At 35.5% G+C, this 20,071-nt stretch overlaps 4 protein-coding genes across 5 annotated transcripts; 3 read left to right on the top strand and 1 right to left on the bottom strand.

Moving 5' to 3' along the window:
* Window positions 1-4,290, top strand: LOC147291016 (putative casein kinase II subunit beta-4). Its single transcript, XM_086237537.1, has 5 exons — window positions 1-618; window positions 1,372-1,590; window positions 2,413-2,522; window positions 2,609-2,774; window positions 3,602-4,290. The coding sequence occupies exons 1-5, from the start codon at window positions 351-353 to the stop codon at window positions 3,730-3,732; spliced, it is 894 nt and encodes a 297-aa protein (XP_086093663.1). The 5' UTR covers window positions 1-350; the 3' UTR covers window positions 3,733-4,290.
* Window positions 4,291-5,667: 1,377 nt separating this feature from the next.
* On the top strand, window positions 5,668-6,965 carry LOC147291017 (protein STRICTOSIDINE SYNTHASE-LIKE 10-like). The gene is made up of 3 exons (XM_086238266.1): window positions 5,668-5,933; window positions 6,046-6,315; window positions 6,397-6,965. The coding sequence occupies exons 1-3, from the start codon at window positions 5,668-5,670 to the stop codon at window positions 6,890-6,892; spliced, it is 1,032 nt and encodes a 343-aa protein (XP_086094392.1). The 3' UTR covers window positions 6,893-6,965.
* Window positions 6,966-10,438: 3,473 nt separating this feature from the next.
* Window positions 10,439-14,241, top strand: LOC147291018 (uncharacterized). Its single transcript, XM_086238265.1, has 3 exons — window positions 10,439-11,809; window positions 12,832-13,093; window positions 13,662-14,241. Exons 1-3 carry the CDS (start codon window positions 10,803-10,805, stop codon window positions 13,839-13,841), a joined length of 1,449 nt encoding a protein of 482 aa, XP_086094391.1. The 5' UTR covers window positions 10,439-10,802; the 3' UTR covers window positions 13,842-14,241.
* A 1,511-nt stretch (window positions 14,242-15,752) lies between these two features.
* LOC147291019 (large ribosomal subunit protein eL43) lies at window positions 15,753-17,631 on the bottom strand. 2 transcript variants are annotated; one of them, XM_086237030.1, is made up of 5 exons: window positions 17,533-17,631; window positions 16,794-16,833; window positions 16,300-16,388; window positions 16,098-16,180; window positions 15,753-16,007 (listed from the first exon to the last, which is right to left on the bottom strand). In XM_086237030.1, the coding sequence occupies exons 1-5, from the start codon at window positions 17,533-17,535 to the stop codon at window positions 15,944-15,946; spliced, it is 279 nt and encodes a 92-aa protein (XP_086093156.1). In that variant the 5' UTR covers window positions 17,536-17,631; the 3' UTR covers window positions 15,753-15,943. The 2 variants fall into 2 exon arrangements, with proteins under 2 accessions (XP_086093156.1, XP_086093155.1); XM_086237029.1 differs by lacking the exon at window positions 17,533-17,631 and having other exon boundaries at window positions 16,794-16,839.
* Between the last annotated feature and the right edge of the window lie 2,440 nt (window positions 17,632-20,071).

The raw sequence follows: 20,071 nt of genomic DNA on the forward strand, positions 1-20,071 counted from the left end.
TGGGGGGTGAGACACGAAGTACAAGCAAACAAAGAAGAGACAGAGGGAACCTATGAGCATTTTGCACAACAGCTCGTGTGTACCTCTCTCTCTCCCCATCTCCCTCTCCCCCAAACCCTAGCCTTTCTCTCCCTCTGTCTCTCTCTAACCCTCGATCTCTCTCCGATCCTCAGAACCCTAAAACTCACCTCCCCTCACCCCCTCTCAAATTTTAGGGTTTTCTTCAAACCTCTCCGCCACATCATGTACGACCACCACCACAGAGCTTGATACTCTTCTCATTCCCTCTCTTTCTCTCGCTCCCAATCCAAAGAATCGAAATTTACCAAAAGGGGTTTTGAAATTGGACCATGTACAGGGAACGTGGGGGCGGAGGCGGTGGTGGGTCGTCGAAAACGGAGATTGTGGGTGGGCCGCTCGACCGCAAGCGCATCATCAACGATGCACTGGACAAGCACCTAGAGAAGTCCTCCCCATCCACATCCAGAGCTTTGACTAGTAGTAGAGACAAAGAGAGGCTCTCTGTGCCCTCCACTTCCACTGGCAAATCTCAGCTCGATCACCGTGCTGCCTCTGCCGCCGCCGCTGCCTCGCTCGCCAAGAACAAATGCTCTGATGGTTGGTCTGATTTTGCTCTTTCTTTTTCTTTTCTTTTTTTAGCTTTTTTTTTCATTGAGTTTGCTTATTTATCAATAATTGTTAACTCAGAAATGAAGTTGGTGGATCTTGGTTTAATGGGTTTTTGTTTCTTATAGCTGTGATTCATTTTAAGGTAGTATTTTATTCGGAGTGAACAGCTAGTAATGCTATTTAGCAATTAGCACCAAGGTTATTAGTACTTATAGAGGAATCTTGTCATTAATATTGGAACAACTTTGTTATATCATCTGGGTTTGCTCCATATATGCTGTATATGTTTTGTAAATTACGAAATTCAATATTTTTATTGTGTTTTATGATTTGAACAAGCAAATATGGTGTGCGGAATCTGAGTGTAATGTATTTTTGTAATGCTTGGTTAATGTTTGGTAAAATGTGCTTGATTATGTAGTATGTTAATAATAGTTATTTTTGTAAGGACTAAGATACAGGCAAAGTTGAAAGTTCACAACTTTATTGCTTGTTCCTGTTGAGGAACTCTTGTGGGTAGAGTTATAACTTGTTATGGAAAGATTCTCAGCTGTTCAAAGTCCTAACAATTTTAAATTTCAATTGGTTTCCCAAATTTAGTCTCTTCACATTTTATATCCTTTTGGAATTGTACATTCTGTTATACTGACCAATAAGTATTAAATCTTAGAAAAGAAAAAAGAATTCATCTTGGATTAGAAAATGTAGTGTGATTCTCACATATTTTGTATTAATTTTCAGAGGAATCTGAAACAGACAGTGAAGAATCAGACGTCAGTGGTTCTGATGGAGATGACACATCTTGGATTTCATGGTTCTGCAATTTGAGAGGAAATGAATTCTTTTGTGAAGTTGATGATGAGTACATCCAAGACGATTTTAATCTCTGTGGGTTGAGCAGTCAAGTTCCATATTATGATTATGCACTTGATCTGATTTTGGATGTTGAATCTTCTCACGGTAAGAATTTTTCTCTTTCTATGCTAATGTGGTTTTTAGTTTGCGAAATTTGAAGCAATATATATTTTTTTATTGCCAACTTTGTTTACAAATGTTTGGAATGAAATCTATGACCATTGAATACAATTTGACTGTTAAACTTAGGCCGCTGCTTTTTTTTTTTTTTTAATTTCTTTGGATGAAAGACTATTAGTATTTTATGGGACCAAATCTTTGCTCAGTGCACAGCAATTGCTTGTTATTCATTTAAATGCTTTTTCTTATTCTTTTAATTTCTCAAACAGTATTTAAGATAGAAAAAGAGAAAACAATTGTGTGCTCAAAATATAGAAATTGATTTTGAGAAAAGCCACAGAAAATATGTTACATTAGAAGGGAGCAAGTGTAGTTTAGGTGAATTGAAGGTTGCTTGTATGCAAGAGGGTTTTAGTTATGTTGCATAGAAAGAAATTGGTGCAGTTGTATTTGTGAATTGAATGAGTAAAATAGTCTAGTGGAGTACAGGTCGATGTTAAACTTATGAAAGTAGTTGTTAATATTGAGGATTGATGATACCCAATTGTTTTGACTATTTCGTTGGCAATCATGGCCTCGTGTGAAATTTTCAACAGAGATCTGTGTCAGGAACTTGCTATGTGTTGTTATTGTTACCTGGGGTGGGCATCTTGCTGCACATAGTGTGACATCATTAAAATAGTGGTGATGGATTATGATGAATAAAACATAATGGAAAGCCAATGCTTTCTTCTCTCTCTCTCTTTGCCCTGAGTGTGCGTGGACTGTTTTCATTGAGGGACTTAATGGCTGTGGACTTTGTTCCAGGTGATATGTTCACTGAAGAGCAGAATGAGTTGGTTGAATCAGCAGCGGAGATGCTATATGGCCTTATTCACGTTCGATATATACTGACAAGCAAAGGAATGTCTGCAATGGTAAAATTCTGATTTATTTTATCTTTGAATTTGAGTTTGTTATCATATCCTATTTTGCTAGAATATTGATCTTAAAAGTTCTACAGTTGGAGAAGTACAAAAACTATGACTTTGGTAGATGCCCAAGAGTTTATTGCTGTGGACAACCTTGCCTTCCAGTTGGTCAATCGGACATTCCTCGTTCAAGCACTGTAAAAATATACTGCCCCAAATGTGAAGATATATATTACCCTCGATCCAAGTACCAAGGCAGTATCCTTATAAGCTTAAATCATACATCTGCATTTGAAGTTCTTGGTTCATAAATTTTTCTTTTCAGTTTTAGCTTTCCCTTATTTTTAAACTCCTATAAAGTTTGACGAGAGGGACTCTTAATGTTTTGGTTCTTTGTAGTTTAAGTTCAATGGTGTTTCCATCAGCATGATTTTCTTTATTGTTTTTTGCTTTTAAATTTCGTTTATAATATTATGCCGGTGGTCTTAGACATTTTCAGCAGTTTTATTCTGGTCTATTTGTTGGCGTGAGAATTAATGTAACTGCTTGAAACCTACTTCAATTGGTAGTGAGCCCAGAGCTGCCAATCTGTGTCTGCTCAAGCTTGCTTTGGTTAGCAATAAGGACTGTAGTTCAAGATTAGGCTGGCTTTTTGTCAGGGCTGGGGAATTGACTGTGTCTTGTATGCAACTGAGCCTAAGCTGATCAAAGGGTAGGCCTTTCATTTGCAAGCCTAAACCAGGAGCAAGAAATTTGGACTTTGATTTTGTTTGATCGTTAAATGGAAATGTAACCACTGGGTTTGCAGACATTTGGATATCTGTGGTGGATAGAAATGAAATATAATAAATCATTAGTAACTGGTCCAATGGTTGCAGTGGTTTGGATTGTATAGTAGATGAGTTAACTCCTTACTAGGGCTGGTATTAGTATTATATTGGAAAATCAGTCCTATATGACAGACACCGCTTATGAAATCTCTTCATTTGTCCCTATTGTCTCTCTACAGACATGTTATTATTTAACATATTCTAATTTTGTTTTGCATTCTGATTGTATATCTTGATTTCCTTGACATTTTGAAGATATTGATGGAGCTTATTTTGGAACCACATTTCCACACCTATTCTTGATGACGTATGGGCACCTTAAGCCTCAAAAGGCGATGCAGAGTTATGTTCCAAGAGTTTTTGGCTTCAAGATCCACAAGCCGTAACAACAATGCAAACAGCCAAACTTGTGATGAGATCTTTGATTGACCATCCTCGGTTCTTATCTTGCCTCATGCCTCCATTGGTAAAGGCAAGGCTGTAACAAGTGAGGTAAAAACCGTAAAATGCAGTAGTTCGTGAAGTACTACGAGTGATCTACCATTGGAAATGTTTAAAGTGAAAATTGGTGTATTAGCAGAGCAAACATGTCTTTTGAATTTTAATAGTGAGATTAACAGAGCACTTGTAAGATTATTTCATTTTGTTGATTGAGATTGATGTGCTTTGCATTTGCAGCTCCTGGTTTGTCATTCCTTTTACTATGATTAATCATGCTCCAATTTATGCCCCTTGACCATACTCTTTCCCATTTTTGGCACAGAACACAGTCCCTGTCCACACAGTTTTCCAGTTCATGGATGTAATGTCATTTTCTTGAGGGATGTAGATATAATGCCAAGAATGATCTACTCTTATGTTAAAAATGCACTAAAAAACATGAATTTGCCATTTTGTTCATGTTTGGGATTGTGAGATGAAAAATAGAGGGACTTTCTTTTCAATATTTGAGATATGCTTCAATATTTTGTACTGGTTCATTTGATCGATAAGAGTAAAAGATGTTGAGTGAATACGATATAAAAACATACCTTGTAGTGAAACTTAAGAGTGTAAAATTTTAGTTGCTTACGGTGAGGATATAAAATACCTGTTCTTGGTAATGCCATTTCAGCTTAACCTCAGCTTAACCTTAGTGTGTCATGTACCAAATGAAATTAAGATTTGGAGATCTACACTACGCAGATGGATTGTGATCTGAGAGCAAAGCACTTGACTATTTTGTTTGGTGAATGCAGTTTTCTGCTCTCCCATTTTCCCATAAGGAGCAAAAGCACTTTGTAATTCATTTATTGTGTTTCTCTTCTTTACTATGTTTATCAAAAGTTGAACTCTCAAGCCATAAAAAATGTGGTACAAGTAGTTTTATACTAATGAAAATTCTCATCATTTATAACTTGCTCTTTTTTGGCATTGGTGGATATTTCTGTATTTTTAAATCATCGATTATTTGTTGACATTGATATTTAATATTTTTAGCTACTACTTCTCCAAAGTGGGAATCTAAAAAAATGTTATTTTTAATATTCAATTTAGTGTTTTGTAACCTTCAGTAGTGGCAGAAATATCATATGGCCAACCTTGGGGAAATCTAACTTGATGACAATATCGAAGTAGTCAAAATGCTATGAATTCTGTAGTGCTACAAACTAGTATGGACTCCAATTCAACCATCAAAATTGGCAATATGTATGAGGTTCAGCCGTTTAGGGTTTTATCTTAAAAGCCTACGGTATTATTAGCAATTGACCTTACGTAGATATTGTAAATTCTTTTTTCACCTTATGATATGAGATTAATTCATTATACTTCTGACTTGTATTGAACCATACACAACTTTAACAATTGAACTATATAACAACTTTGTTCCTCTCTTATTTTGTTGCTTACTGGAACATAGCGACTTTAGGTTGCTGTAATCATCCTATTCTCTTTCGGAAAAAAACCAAAAAAAAGAAAAACATTTTTATTACTTAACCAGTAGAATCAGAGGATAATGATCCAGGATATCCCAGGGTGATTGGGCTAGCAACACTATCTTAAATTTATACATCTATATGCTATAATTGTGCTTTTCCTATTTGTCTTGGGAGTCTATAAACAAATTAAACCATGGAAAGGAAAGATAATCCTAATCCTCTATGGAATGGATATAAAGCAGGCTGCGAACTTGTTTATAAATACCAGACTTTTGCAGCCAAATCAAACACAAGTGGTACAAGTAATTTCAATCATATTCGATCAGTCAATTAATCATCCTCCATCAGTCAGTAATATCAATCCTACTCGCGCGATCAGTCAATTATATTCGATCAGTGAAGATGAGGTTGTCGTGCTTATTCCTTTTCTTCCTAATTAGCGTTCTATCATCAGCTAAGCCTGGAGAAGGTTATTCTGTGGTTCATCATAATCTCCGACGTTACCTTCAAATTGACCTCTCGAGGGTGACTGGCCCAGAAAGCATCGCTTTCGACTGCCATGGAAGAGGACCGTACGTTGGACTTTCAGACGGACGAATCTTCAAGTGGCAAGGAGCTCAGCTTGGTTGGACTGAGTTCGCATACACCTCCGCATACGGGACATACAGGTAAAGATCGATTTTTTAACACTATGCCTCCAAGTTTTTGTCGAATTTTATGCTTAATTCTCCTTTTTAAATAAAAAATAAAGTTGATTTGAGTGAATTTTATATTAAATAGGCCAAGGTTATTATGTGATGGCTCAACCAACCCAGCCACTGAACCAATATGCGGGAGACCACTCGGCTTAAAGTTCGACCCTACAACTTGCGAACTCTATATTGCAGATGCCTACTTTGGACTTCTAAAGACAGGATCCAATGGTGGTTTGACCCAAAAAGTTGCAAATTCTATTGGAGGAGTGCCATTCCGTTTCCTAAATGATTTAGACATTGACACTGGAACAGGAATGGTTTATTTTACAGATACTAGTACAATATACCAAAGAAGGTACATATTACACAGCTCAATGGATAATTTCATCAATTTTTTTTTTTTTTAAATTTGTTTAACCTTTTTTTTCCTCAATAGGGCATGGCCTTCGGTAATCAACTCTGGTGACACAACAGGAAGGTTATTGCAATATAACCCTTGGACAAATGTGGTGACAGTGTTGCTCCCTGGTTTGGGTTTTGCAAATGGTGTGGCTATGAGCAAGGATAATTCTTTCCTATTAGTAGTCGAAGGCGCCACAAATAAAATTCATAGGTTTTGGCTTCGTGGACCCAAAGCTTATAGGGCTGAACTTTTTTTTCAACTAGAAAGGGCTGCAGATAACATTCAGAGAAATGAAAAAGGAGAGTTTTGGGTAGCCCTAAATAATGGAGGTGTCCCAAAAGCTTCAATCGTTCCATGGTTAACTGGAAATCCTGTAGCGATAAAGCTTGATGAGCAAGGAAACATTTTGTCTGTGTTAGATGGGGATGGTGATACTAGGCTCCAGTCTATTAGTGAAATTCATGAATACAATGGCTGGCTGTGGGTAGGGTCGCCTACAAATACTTATGTAGGAGTTCTAAGGGTTTAGATGACATACAAAAGTATTAACTCCTTAATTACATGTAATAAGTCATTTATTTTTAATTTCAAATCAATTATTATTGGATATTAATATGTTAACCATGTGTAATTTTCTTTTTACTTAATGAATTTTTTTTTATGGATGGTTCAAAAATTCAACTTTTGGACAATAACCTAAAGCATATGGCAAAGCGTTTCAGAGTTATCAAGCTAGATGAGCATATTAGTCGCCTCTACCAAAAGGTCCAAAACAGAGAAGTGCATAACGGGTGAGATATGATTGTAGACCTTCCTACAAATAAGTGAACGAGTAAAAAAGGTGAAATTGCTCCAGTTTTCAGTAAACTGGTATGAGTTTAAGTTTACCAAAAATTTAACCCGTGCCCACAACTAAATCTACTACAGAACAAAACAGAGTCATAATCTACTTCACAATCTCGAATTTCTTGGACAGGAACATTACCAACATCACTTAGCACCCAAATAATTGACTACACGCACCATCAACTATTGTTTAAAAATTAAAAATTAAAAAAAGAGACAACCAAACCAAACATCTGTCCAATTCACCAAATTACAGATCTTTCATGAATATATAATGTTGTTATTAAACAACCTGAGTGCATATTTGTTCTTTACATTTGGTGTTAACTCATTGAACTCAAAGCAAACTAAACCTCCTTCCATGTTAGAAACTAGAAAAGTATCCTAGATTATCTACTTGTCCTAGCTCACCAACCTACGAATTACATTCTAACCTCAAAAAGTTATCTCTAACCTCAAGGAAGTAGATCTGTGCAGAAACAGCTAACAACAGTTTGGAAACTTTCTCCCTCAAAAAATCTAGCATCACGACAATAAATTACCATATTACATTATAAATAACCATGTAATGGAGAAGCAGATTAGTACCCATCAAAAGCTAGAGAATGGTCATTGATTTAATTAGAACATGCTTAGATTTGAGGGTGGTAATTAATCGAGTTGTGCTGTGTCCTATCATTTTGGGTTTATGTCAAATACTTGTTAACTCTAACATGGCATGCTTAATTATCATGTCAGATAATATGATACATCTTATTTATTAAATTATTCGAGTTCAAATTGACACACGTATCTTCCAAACCAGAAACAAATTCGAAGACTAACTTGACCATCTTACATGTAAAACAAACTCATCACTCTTAATTACATCCCTATAAAACTATAATAATCAGTTGAACGAGGTTCAACTTCATCATAGGAATGTTGCAGTGTGCAAAGTGCCCTGCATGATTAAGTTTCTCTTAACATACTTGATCAAACTTGTGAGTTAAGAATTGTGATGTAGGATTTTATTTGATTATTTGACTACTATTCAAAGTTGTAACTTGTTCATTAAGAATGGAATGCTTCAATTAATGATTATATCATGTTCCAAAGAGTCTTCCACACAATATTGAAACTATTAATTAGATAGCCCCACATTATGTTATTGTTCCAAGAGTCGTGCACACAATTTTAAAATTCATCATGAACCTGTTAACATATATATATACACATTAATTAGATAGCACCATTATTTTGAAATCTTGATCAAACAAATGTTCATTTGGTCCATCATCGCCGGCCGGACCGGGCCCTTCTCCTCCCCAACCATGCATACACACACGCATAAAAATGGTTTGCTTTCATGCATGTTTTGGGTCAAACCAACTAATTCTATATATTCTTCAAACTTGGATTCCTAACTTCAAAATCAGTGAGTTGAACTTGTCCAATCAGTACAATTGACACAAACAAGAAAACCATTGAATTAATATACGAGAAATATTAGATGAATATATTATATATTACATGATATATCAATTGTTAATTAATAACTGATCATAATAATTGATGTAGTAAATAGTAAATAGTAAATATTATATTATATAATCAATTAATACAGGCAGAAACATGCAACCCTCAACATTATTCGTGATTTATTTTCTTTGTTTGAAATGGCAAGGGTTGAATGCGGACATATATATATATATATACTTGTGTATTAAATGTAAAATAATGTGGACATACATTCGTGTCTATTAGATGTAAAATAATCAATAATCTGTTTTTTCTGTTTCATTTTGCTTTAATATCGTCTTAGATCTCGTAATAGAGCAGCTAATATAGCTATGTAGTTTTGATGGAGGAGGCTCCATCTTAATTGTCACCTACCCTCATTGAGAATAGAGGGTTTGTTAGGAGTCTGAATATTATTTTCTTTATTTTCGAAATAATTTATTTCTAATATGATTACTTCAACAGAAACATCAATTGGCTAAAAAAGTTTGAAACTTACAATTTATTAAATAATTATAAGCAATAATGCAAATGATTAGCCTTTTGTCTTTTTAGGTTTTTCCACTTCATTACTCATTAGTAATGAAATCTTTTGTAAAATTTCTTTTTCTGTTTTTATAGCAGTTGAGACCTTTTTATTATGAGCCAAAAGCCATTATCAATCATTTTACAATTTTTATTCCAATACTTGAGGGAGGTATTTTGAAAATACAGAAACAAATAAAATAGCTAGTATATGGGGCTATTGGCAAGTTGCATATTGATTTGACCTCATTTTCTATCTTAAGCAAAAGCTGCTTAAATATGTTAAAAGTTCCACACCATATTTGTCCATGAACCATGTGAGCATGCGTTGGTTATTTGATATTTCTATGTACACTGATGAAGTGATGAGTAGAAAAATCTCTGAGGCTTCATCCAAAAAAAGTAAAAATCTCTGAGCCCTTATCTGTAAATTTCTTTATTTAGTTGCTTTCTTTTACCATCTCTGCCAAATTGCAGATACGGGCATGAGCTTGATAAACAAGGAATGGATCATTATTCATTGGTAAGCCGTAGGCTTCATAATTTTGTGGGAGGGGTAAAATGCTATAACTAGTATATATCCTCTTAGCCCTTAGGTCAAGTATTTGTAGGTCAAGTTTGATAAAACTTTATTTATCTATTTTTTATTGATAGATAGAGAATCTAACTTAAAGATCTCTTTGAATAAAGTCGGGAAAAATATTACTAAATGAATAATTAATTAATTTTATTAGAGGAGTAATACAATATAGAAGATAAACAACTAAATATACAACAACGGAAAGTTGCAAGACTTTATGTTTTTATATGGTAATCCTTCATGGTGAATTTATGAGTTATGGAATATTGACGCCAATTGTAATTCATAGTCCTAATGCAAACCATTTCTAAATCGGAATGTTTCCTTGTGTTTTTTTTCGACTAGAATGGTGGTAAAAAACTCGAAAAAGAAAAATTAAACTAAAACAGATTAGGATCCAGCAACACAAACTAAATTATCAAATCAAAATTTAAGTATTTCCTTTTAATATACACATGCATTCGTGTGTAGTTGTGTACACGTAGTTTCAAAGAACAAATACATAAGTACACGTATAATTATACGGTGTATTTACTGTTTATGGGAAGGAATATTTTTTTTACTGTTATCGAATTATTTGTCGCATTGAGTTGTCTGTGTTGTGTTGAGTAGTTTCTCTCTGGTTTGGGGTTTTGAAAATGGATGATTAAATACTACTCCACTCTTTTGTCCAATCTTCAACCACAAACTCACCGCACACACCGCTCTTCCCAACACCTCTCTCTCTCTCTCTCTCTCTCTCTCTCTCTCTCTCTCTCTCTCTCTCTCTCTCCACATTCCACCTCCTCATTTCATTTCAACCCAAAAAGCCAAAAGAGCAAAAAGAAAAAAGAGAAACTTCCCCACAACCCCAAAAATCCTCACCAGAATTCTCCTTCTCCTTCTCCCTTGTAACCAAACCCAAAAAACCCAAAACAAAAACTTGAAACCACTTCTTCTTGTTTTTATTGTTGCTGCTTGCTATTCTTGGTTTGTGTTTCCATATGTAATGCATCAGAAGAAATCAGAAGCTCAGATCGGAAAAGAAAGCGTTGGCGTCTCTTCCGATTTCAACCCAACAATCTCTGCACCACCGCCGACTCCATCTTCCTTCTCATCCTCAATTTCGCACCAATTCAACCACATCTCCCAATTTCCCCAATACCCATCTCAACCTCTGCCCCAAAATGACCCCCCAATTCCTCAAACCACACCTTACAAGCGACCCCTTTTGACCCAAACCCACTCCTCCCTCTCCAAATCCCCAACCCTCTACAAATTTCCATCTCCCCCTCAAAACCCACCTCTCTTTTCGCCCTCTCTCGCCGCCAAGTCCGCCTTTTTTCGCCTTCTCCGCCGCGTAAACCGCCTCCGCCGCCTCCTTCTCTTGCTCTCATTGCCCTTCTTTTACTTCCTTGTCTCTCACCCTAGCCACTCTTTCCTTCTCGACTTTCTTTCGGCTTTTGCATTCTCTTCCGCATTGCTGTTTTCGCTCAATCTCGCCCTCCCTCGCCTCCCTTCGATTCGGCTATTCCTCGCCCGGTCCTTCCCAATCAAGTTAAAGTCGTCTTCGTCGTTGTCTAGACCGCCTCTGCCGGTGTTTTGGTCAATTGGGTCTCGGGCAAAAGCGGAGAAGAGAGCGAATTCGGGGTGTTGGGTTCAGGTCTATAGCAACGGGGATGTGTATGAAGGTGAGTTTCACAAGGGGAAGTGCTCAGGAAGTGGGGTGTATTACTATTACATGAGTGGGAGGTATGAGGGGGATTGGATTGATGGTAAATATGATGGCTATGGAGTAGAGACGTGGGCGAGAGGGAGCCGGTACCGTGGGCAGTATAGACAGGGCCTCAGGCATGGTTTTGGAGTGTACAGGTTTTACACTGGGGATGTTTATGCTGGAGAATGGTCTAATGGGCAGAGTCATGGCTGTGGGGTCCATACCTGTGAGGATGGGAGTAGATATGTTGGGGAATTCAAGTGGGGCGTGAAGCATGGCCTTGGTCACTACCATTTCAGGTAATTTTGACAAATGGATTTTGCAGGATTCTCTGTTTTGTGATTTTGTTGTGAAGTTGTTAATCATGGATTGTGCCACTTTTTGTGGTAGTTGAGGTTTCGGGATTTCCCTACTTTCCTTTGGTTGTCCTATGTTTGATTTGTATTGCTAGGCTCATTATAAATTGTGTATAAATTTGTATTATTGCAAGAGAACCATCAAGCATACAGTTTTGATATTTTGTTAATGATTGTTGATGTGTGATAGGTGGAAATATAGTAAGGTTATGGCTCTGTTGGTTGCCAAGGCTATATTCTGTGCATAGGTCATGTGTAGTGGCCATAGGTTTTTTTATTTTTAATTCTTTTTATCTTATAGTTTTCAGTGCATTGTCTATTTTGTCAATAATGTGAAACCATATCCCAATAGATCTCTAAGGTAATTTGCGTAAAATTTATTGGAATTAATGGCATAATTGGTGGAAAATTTACAGTCTAGTTCCCTATTGAATTACTACACTTACATCAATATATACAATAATATGCTCAGCCCATGATAACACTTATGGAGCAATATTATCACTTTTATTTAGCATGGGGACACCTTAGTCTTAATCGCATGTTTTCTGTGTCTATGTGTTTAAAAACACTGGTGTCAGCCTTATCCTTCTGTCAATCGAACCTTCCTGATAACTCAAATTCAGAATTTGTATATAATTCTTTAATGGGTGTTTATAAGTGAAACTTTGATGCCCTTTCTTTTTGAAGCAAGGGGATGTTTAGTTGATGGTTAGAATGTGCTAGTGATGTAGGGAAATGTTTACATAGCCTTCATCAGATATTTAAATATTGGGATGAATTGCTCTGCAATGAGTAGGCATGCCAATACACACCCATGTTCCTTTAATGGGTGTTCGGTTTTGCATATACAATCAGTTGTGGCTAAATACATACTTATGTATAAATGTTCAGTATTTCTTTTTGAGAGCAATTCTGCTAATTTTTATCATGATTATTTTTATAATTTTATTTATATAATTCAGAAATGGGGACACATATGCTGGAGAATATTTTGCCGACAAAATGCATGGGTTTGGGGTCTATCAATTTGCAAATGGGCATCGGTACGAGGGAGCCTGGCATGAGGGCAGAAGGCAAGGGCTTGGTATGTACACTTTCAGAACTGGGGAAACTCAATCTGGTCACTGGCAAAATGGAGTTCTTGATATTCCAAGCACACAGAATGCAACTTTTCCTGTATCTCCTGTTGCTGTTAATCATTCCAAAGTACTGAATGTGGTACAGGTACTTACTAATTACATAAATCTTTGCATAAGGTACCTCCGCATGTTTCCTATGGAATTTAATAGTTGCAGATACACTTATATTTGAAGGAAGCGTTACAACTAGTGACCCAAATTTTTGTGCCTTTGGTTTGACCATCGAACAGTATGACTATAAGGATTATCATCCTTGTTATGTGATTCCTGTAGGATATGATTGTTGGTCAAGACTCAAGACATGTATAGTTTTCATCATCCTTGACTTTGAGTCAATATAAAGAAGTGTTTTTTTCCCTATATGTCAAGCTAAAGGAAGAAACTTAGAAAAATTTCTAGTTAGCATAATCATTAGTGTCTTCTAACCTATAGAATATTTAATGAATCATGGAATTCATATGAGTAATACTTGTTAACCACGAAAGAAACACATGTAGCACTTATAGCCAAGCACTTGAACTCATCTTTGATTTCTTCGGTAGTCACATTCTTAGAGAAACAGGAAATTAGTTGGCAATTAATAATTTAACGACAACATGAATAGCTAGTAGGGTTTTATCTTAATATGTTCTATTATTCTGTGTTACAATCAGGAAGCACGAATAGTGGCAGGTAAAGCCTATGATGTGGCCAAGGTGGATGAAAGAGTGAACAGGGCCGTAACAGGAGCCAATAGGGCAGCCAATGCAGCTAGAGTAGCAGCAGTGAAAGCTGTCCAAAAACAAATGCAGCATCATAGCAGCAGTGAAAACATGCCAATTCCAATTGTTTGAAACTCTTGATGACTCATTTATTGGTTCAAGTTTGCGAGGTGAGAACAAGAGGAAGCTTATATCTTGGCTTCCCTTCTCAAGTACCTTCGAGTTTTATGTTCGTATTTTCTTCGACACCTTGCCTTGAGAGGATGGTATTCTTTGAAACTCATCTGTTGGGAGGATCAAAATGCCGTCTATATTGTTTGTTAGGTTGTGTATACATAGAGAGAAAGAAGAGGGAATGCTGGTGGGCATATGGATGCTTTTTACTACCAATTTTCTGTTTGCAATATTCTTAGTGCGTTTTTGTATAGATGAGGTAGATGTAATATAAGTGCTGGTGCCCTGGTGAAACCTTGGCCCAACCACTGTTGTATGTGAATTGTTAGTATTTTAACAAGGTGAAAATTTTCAATAACCATTCACGATTCCTTCTACCTACATTGTTCCTTTGTTTGTCCGAGTTATAGTTAGATCTTTTAATTTGCTGCCAAATGAATTCTAGAAAATGCTTTATGCAACCTCCATGACTTTCTGGTAAATCTTCAGTGCCGGCGTAATCCAATGGATTTCAGGGTTTTTCTTTAGAGTCCCACAGTAATACGCCAGCTAGGGAAAGATTGAATTGATTTTGACATGTAAAACCAGTCATTTAGTGGTGTAATCAGTTACTAACTTAAAACCACTCCCATCTAGTAATTCTCTGGTAAACCAACAAGTTCGGATGGGTGGTAGAATTAATTTATTGACTTGTAAATGAGTTATTTATAGAGGAAGAAAGCTGGAACTTGAGAGCTATAATTGGAACAAGTTACTATTTACTTTAATATCTGTGAGATGAATTAGGGAAGTGGTTGCAACTTTCAACGTTGCCAATTTTGGCATGAGAGCTATTAGTGAAATGGGTATCAAGGGTTCAAAAAATAGCAAGTTCTTATAATCCATACAAGTCCTAATTCCAGAACATGTTATTTCGGAATTTTCAGGAAAAAAAAAAAAAAAAGGTTAGTTGTCTGACGAGCTTATGTAAACTAATTTATGAAGAAACCCTTGCATCAATTCTAACTTGGCGCTTTGAGTCATCAAATTAAAGTTTTCATCCTTAGCAATTTAGAAAGTCAATTGTGCATATAAAACTCAATGGAAGAGCAAAATAAATTTTCTTTTCTTTTGCATCAAGTTTCACCAAAGACGTGCTACACAAACATTATTTTTCAAAATATGCATACAAATGGCCAAAGTTTTCTGGTCAACCACAGAATAGAGGCTGTACAATTACTTCTTTTGAATTCTGTATGCAAGGGGGTTGCACAAATTTCATATCTACAAATTTCCTAACTCAAACTCAAAGAATGAAATTTGAGTTGAGGCATATAGAAGTAGGATATATACGAAAAAGAGAATTTCATTTGTTACACCAGACTGGAGTCACTGGACCAAACTAGACTATACTGAATAATCTGAATTGTAATAAGTTGTCACAAATTGGACTCTATAATACAATGCAGTTTTAGTCCGACATAATACAATTAAGTATAGTCAAGTCCTTGGCCAAAAAAAAAGTATAGTCAAGTCAATTATAGCACGACCCTGTAGATCCACAACCCATAGCCCTACCAATATTTTGTGACAACACACATCTCATGCCTTAGTGGCAACATACATTCCATGCCTTTACATGTTTGAATTATGGAAAATTCTAGCTGTCACCAATTACCAATGCATTTTTGCACAGTTTTCATTACTCAAATAGGCCACCTTGGAAAAGGAAATAGAAATGAATGCATACGAATCAAAAAGAAATGCAAAACAGATCAATCAACAAACCCAACCAATCCTTCTGGTGCTGCAAGTCAATAACTAACCACCTTGATTGAATTATATAATGCAATATCACCCACACAAGAAAGCTGAAATTTGCAATGTCTGTAAAATCTAAAACAATTATCATCGAGTCTCAATAACCAATTACTCTGCTTGGTCAAAGCTACAGCTCCGCATTTAAGTATATAACATAACATAAAAATAAATTTATCAAAAGAAGAAGGTTGACTAGGTTTACATATTGCACCATGAAAAAGACACAGATGGTTTCAAAAAAATAGAAAAATACTGCAGTTTCAACTCTCAGTCTGCTCCCTGAGCCTTCGGATGGTACTCCTGACAGTCACAGCACTTGCAGTACTGCAAAATATACCACATAACAGCAATTATAACCAAAGTATAGAAACACAACCACACAAATAACAAAGTAAATAACTGGAAACTCCTTACTTAAGTGTGTAGGCGCCTCCAGCTTTCACTTTGCCGCAATCTTTGCAACCCCAGATTCCGACAGCCTTCCTCTTCACCGCATACTGCAACAGTGCACTTTTCATTAAAGGGATTGCATGCATCTAAAACCAACTTCTCATACAAAAACCACAAGGCAGTGGAAAAGTAATAATGAAATGGGTAAACATAGTAGTGTAAATACCTTCCCACAAAACTCACAGAAGAACTTGCTGTGCTGACTAACTTCCATCTTCTTAATTTGCTTCCTCAGACTAGCACCATATCGGGTGCCTGAATAGATATAAAATAAGTAACAGCATAAACATGCTAAATACAAAATTATCATGGGCATGGAATCCAAGTCTCCAGCTTTTCAAACAAAAAAGGTCTTCCACAGAAATCAGAGTGGGCACTAACTGAACCAACTAATCATTGTGGAATACAATGCCAACAACAAGGCTTCCCCTGTATACTAATATGATCTCTAGCAATATCACTCACCATTTCAAAATCCAAATTTTCTAAGCTTCTTGGTTCTGCTTCACCATCATTATAAACCTCAATTAGAATAATTATTACAAAGTGCCCTTTGCATGACTGCTTGTATAGTACACACACCAGTTAAATGTTCCCCCCAGTAATTCATTGCCTAGGAATTTAAAGAAAAAGGATGACAAAGATAAGATGGGCACATACCGTACTTCCCGACAATACCCGCCTTCTTGGTTCTCTTGGTCTGCATAAAATCAGATGAATCAAAATGGAAGCTAAGGAATCAAACCCAAGTTTGATCTAGAGCTCCTCAAATCCACACTAATAGGAAGACAAGGCACAAGGCACAGATACTAAAAAGACAAAAAGGTAAAAACTCAGTTGAACTCCAAGCCTCCACCTACAATGATGTAGTAATAAACTTGCAACAAATGATAACAAGGCACCCCTATTCAAAAAAATCTATTGATGTATCGGAATATAGCACAAATAACCAGCAATAACATTACATAAAGATTTCCCTTTCAACAATATATATCAAGATCTGAAATTACACTGAACTTGCATATCCCACAGTGCAAAACAAAGAAAACCACATCTGACACAAACCCCATTAACTGCAAACAATAGCACACTGAAAAAGAAAATCATGTGGAACCAACCAAAATGCTTATGCAGTACACATTTTTTATCTAACCCAATACTTGTTTTGCTGTCTTTTGGATAAAAAATTACATCCAGCTCTCTCTATATCTTCCTCTTTCACAATTCCCATTTGAACCCAAAAAAACAAAAAAATACAGGAAAGCAATATGAGATTTGAGTGTACAATTTTTCGAGATAGTTGCTCATCAACAGATTTCAAATGCACAAACTCACTCAATATATTTAGAAAAGAAAAATTCTATAACACCAAAAGGATTACACAGTTCACAAAACGTACCATTTTGGATGTGGAGTTGGAAGAGCTAAAACCCTAGAATTCTCTGTTAATTTGAGCGGCACAGTTTTGGCGTCGTTTCATCAGTGTTTTATATAGTCCATATTCCCACATCTCTCTGAAGATGTGTGTTAGGGCTTTTTTATTTCTTTTGGGCCTTTTCCTTAGAGGCCCACTTCCTAGGGTCCATGGACAAATGGTTTGGAATGGGCCATATGGATCAGCATGTTTATAACAGAAGATTTTTAAATATAATCCTAAAATTGGGGTATTAATTAAAGAAAAATTACAGTTTAGTCCTTCTAACATTTTTTATTTAAAAATAAACCTTATGACTTTTTTTTCAAATAAAACCCATATTTTTTTTAAATAAAGTCCTTTGATCATTGTCTTGTCAAAGAAATATGTTATTATTTTTTTATTCTTTGAGGGTATAAGGTACGGGTTAACTTTATATCTTCTTAAGGTATAAAATGAGGTTTGTAGAGACTGCATATTAGAGTTAAAATCTAATATAAAGCCGACAAACTAGGGCTTGACAAAGAAGTAAAAATGCACTGCCAAACAATCGAAAATAACCGTCGACCGCTCGGCACCTAGTATGTGTGAAAAAAATAAAAAATAATAAACCAATATTATGTAACATGGAATAGTTACAATATTATTGGACTTTAGTTAGAATTTTAAAAGTCATAAGGATTTATTCAGTATATTATAAAACTAAATGACTTAAATGGAAGTATCCTATTAATTAATTAACTTCTAAGTCTTGATGTTATGAACTTTCGAGAAAGTGAGTATTCCTAATAAAATTGTTTGCAGCTTTTTTATTATTAGTTAACTGTTGTAGGCCTTTCGACAAAGAGAAACTGATGTCATCTACTAATTCAAATGATTATTGACAAATTATTTGCAGTTTGATGCAAAAAGAAAAAATTTTATGAGTAATAGAGGTATCAGTTAAATTTTAAGTCCATCTACCAACTAATTATTGGTTTAATGATATTTCTCTTTGATGAAGTCTCAATTTCAAGTCCCCTTTCCCATATCAAAGAAAAATAAACTGCATCCTAAACCCTTATTATTGTAGATTTGGGCTGAAAGTGTAACCTATAGATTCATTTGGTGGGCACATAAATGGACTCATGTAGATCTAGGCCAGATTGGTGAGTTGTTAAGGTTGAGAATCAAGTCATATCATGTCATCTCGAGTTCATGTCAAATATTACAAATTCCAAAACGACCTGTATAAATAATCATACTCAATTTGACGTACATATTTTGTCACCTAGAAACTTAAGCTTACTATATATCTTTGTATTTCTACATCAAACCTATCCCTCATACATAACGGTAGCATACGTTATAAATCATACATGAGTATGTAAAGTTTGAGCCAGTAGTTAATCAAGATGCTAGCTAAAACCAATAAAAGTAATCCTATGATTCTACTAGAATTTGTCAGCACCATATCAAGAAATGGAAAAAATAACATAATTTTCTTTACACTACAATTTAAATAGGTTTGTGGTATCGAATTAGGTTACTTGAATTTGAAACTAAGTTAATTGGTTTACCATTAATGACACCAAGTTATGTTATTGACCGATTCATGTCAAATGATAAACCTTAATTTACTATCTTCGTATCTAAATTGTGCTAAAAGTTGTCACTTCTCTTACCAAAAAAAGAAGAAGAAGGAAATAACAATTGTCACTCCAAATACAGGTATATTCAAACAGTCCTATTGGGCTTAATAGAATGAGTCATAAATATACATATGTACTTATATGTAAGGATTTGTTTGTTTGGGTAGAAATTGTTTTCGAACACTTCCTTGCTTTTTCCTTTTGGTACAATGAAGGGCCAAAGCCCAAAACTTTCTTGTTTTCTTGTGTTAGGTTTGTGGTAAAAACTGGTTACAAGGTGCTGCTGGGGGTACCACTTGACGAAAAATCCAAGCCAATTGCTCTTTAAATCTAAATGCCTCTTAATAAAAGTACCAAAAAACAGAGAGAAAGAAACATACTCTAGGAAGGTTTTGAAGTAGAGAATTCATAGCTTTAGCAGTAGCATGAGATGGGTGTGATGAAGGCAGACGTTATTACTTAGTTTCATTGTAAACCCTATGAAAAGGGGATTATATTGTTTGAAATTACTCACAGAAAAAAAAAAATTAGAAAAAATAACTTGTCTAGAATTTATGTTGTCTTTCTACTTCCCTCTAGTTTCTTTTCTAGTTTTATTACAAATTAAACCTCCTTTCAGAACTTCTCCCTGCATGCATTGCTCAATGAAAACTTGTGTGATGTACAATGGTTCTTTGAGGCATTGTCTATATAAATAAACATTCATGGGATGCAAAATATTTCCTTTTTTATTTCTTTTGGGCCTTTTCCTTAGAGGCCCACTTCCTAGGGTCCATGGACAAATGGTTTGGAATAGAGGTATCAGTTAAATTTTAAGTTCATCCACCAACTAATTATTGGTTTAGTGATATTTCTCTTTGATGAAGTCTCAATTTCAAGTCCCCTTCCCCGTA

The sequence above is a fragment of the Dryas octopetala genome, chromosome 3 (assembly GCF_963921425.1).
Source record: "Dryas octopetala chromosome 3, drDryOcto1.1, whole genome shotgun sequence".
Lineage (NCBI taxonomy): Eukaryota > Viridiplantae > Streptophyta > Magnoliopsida > Rosales > Rosaceae > Dryas > Dryas octopetala.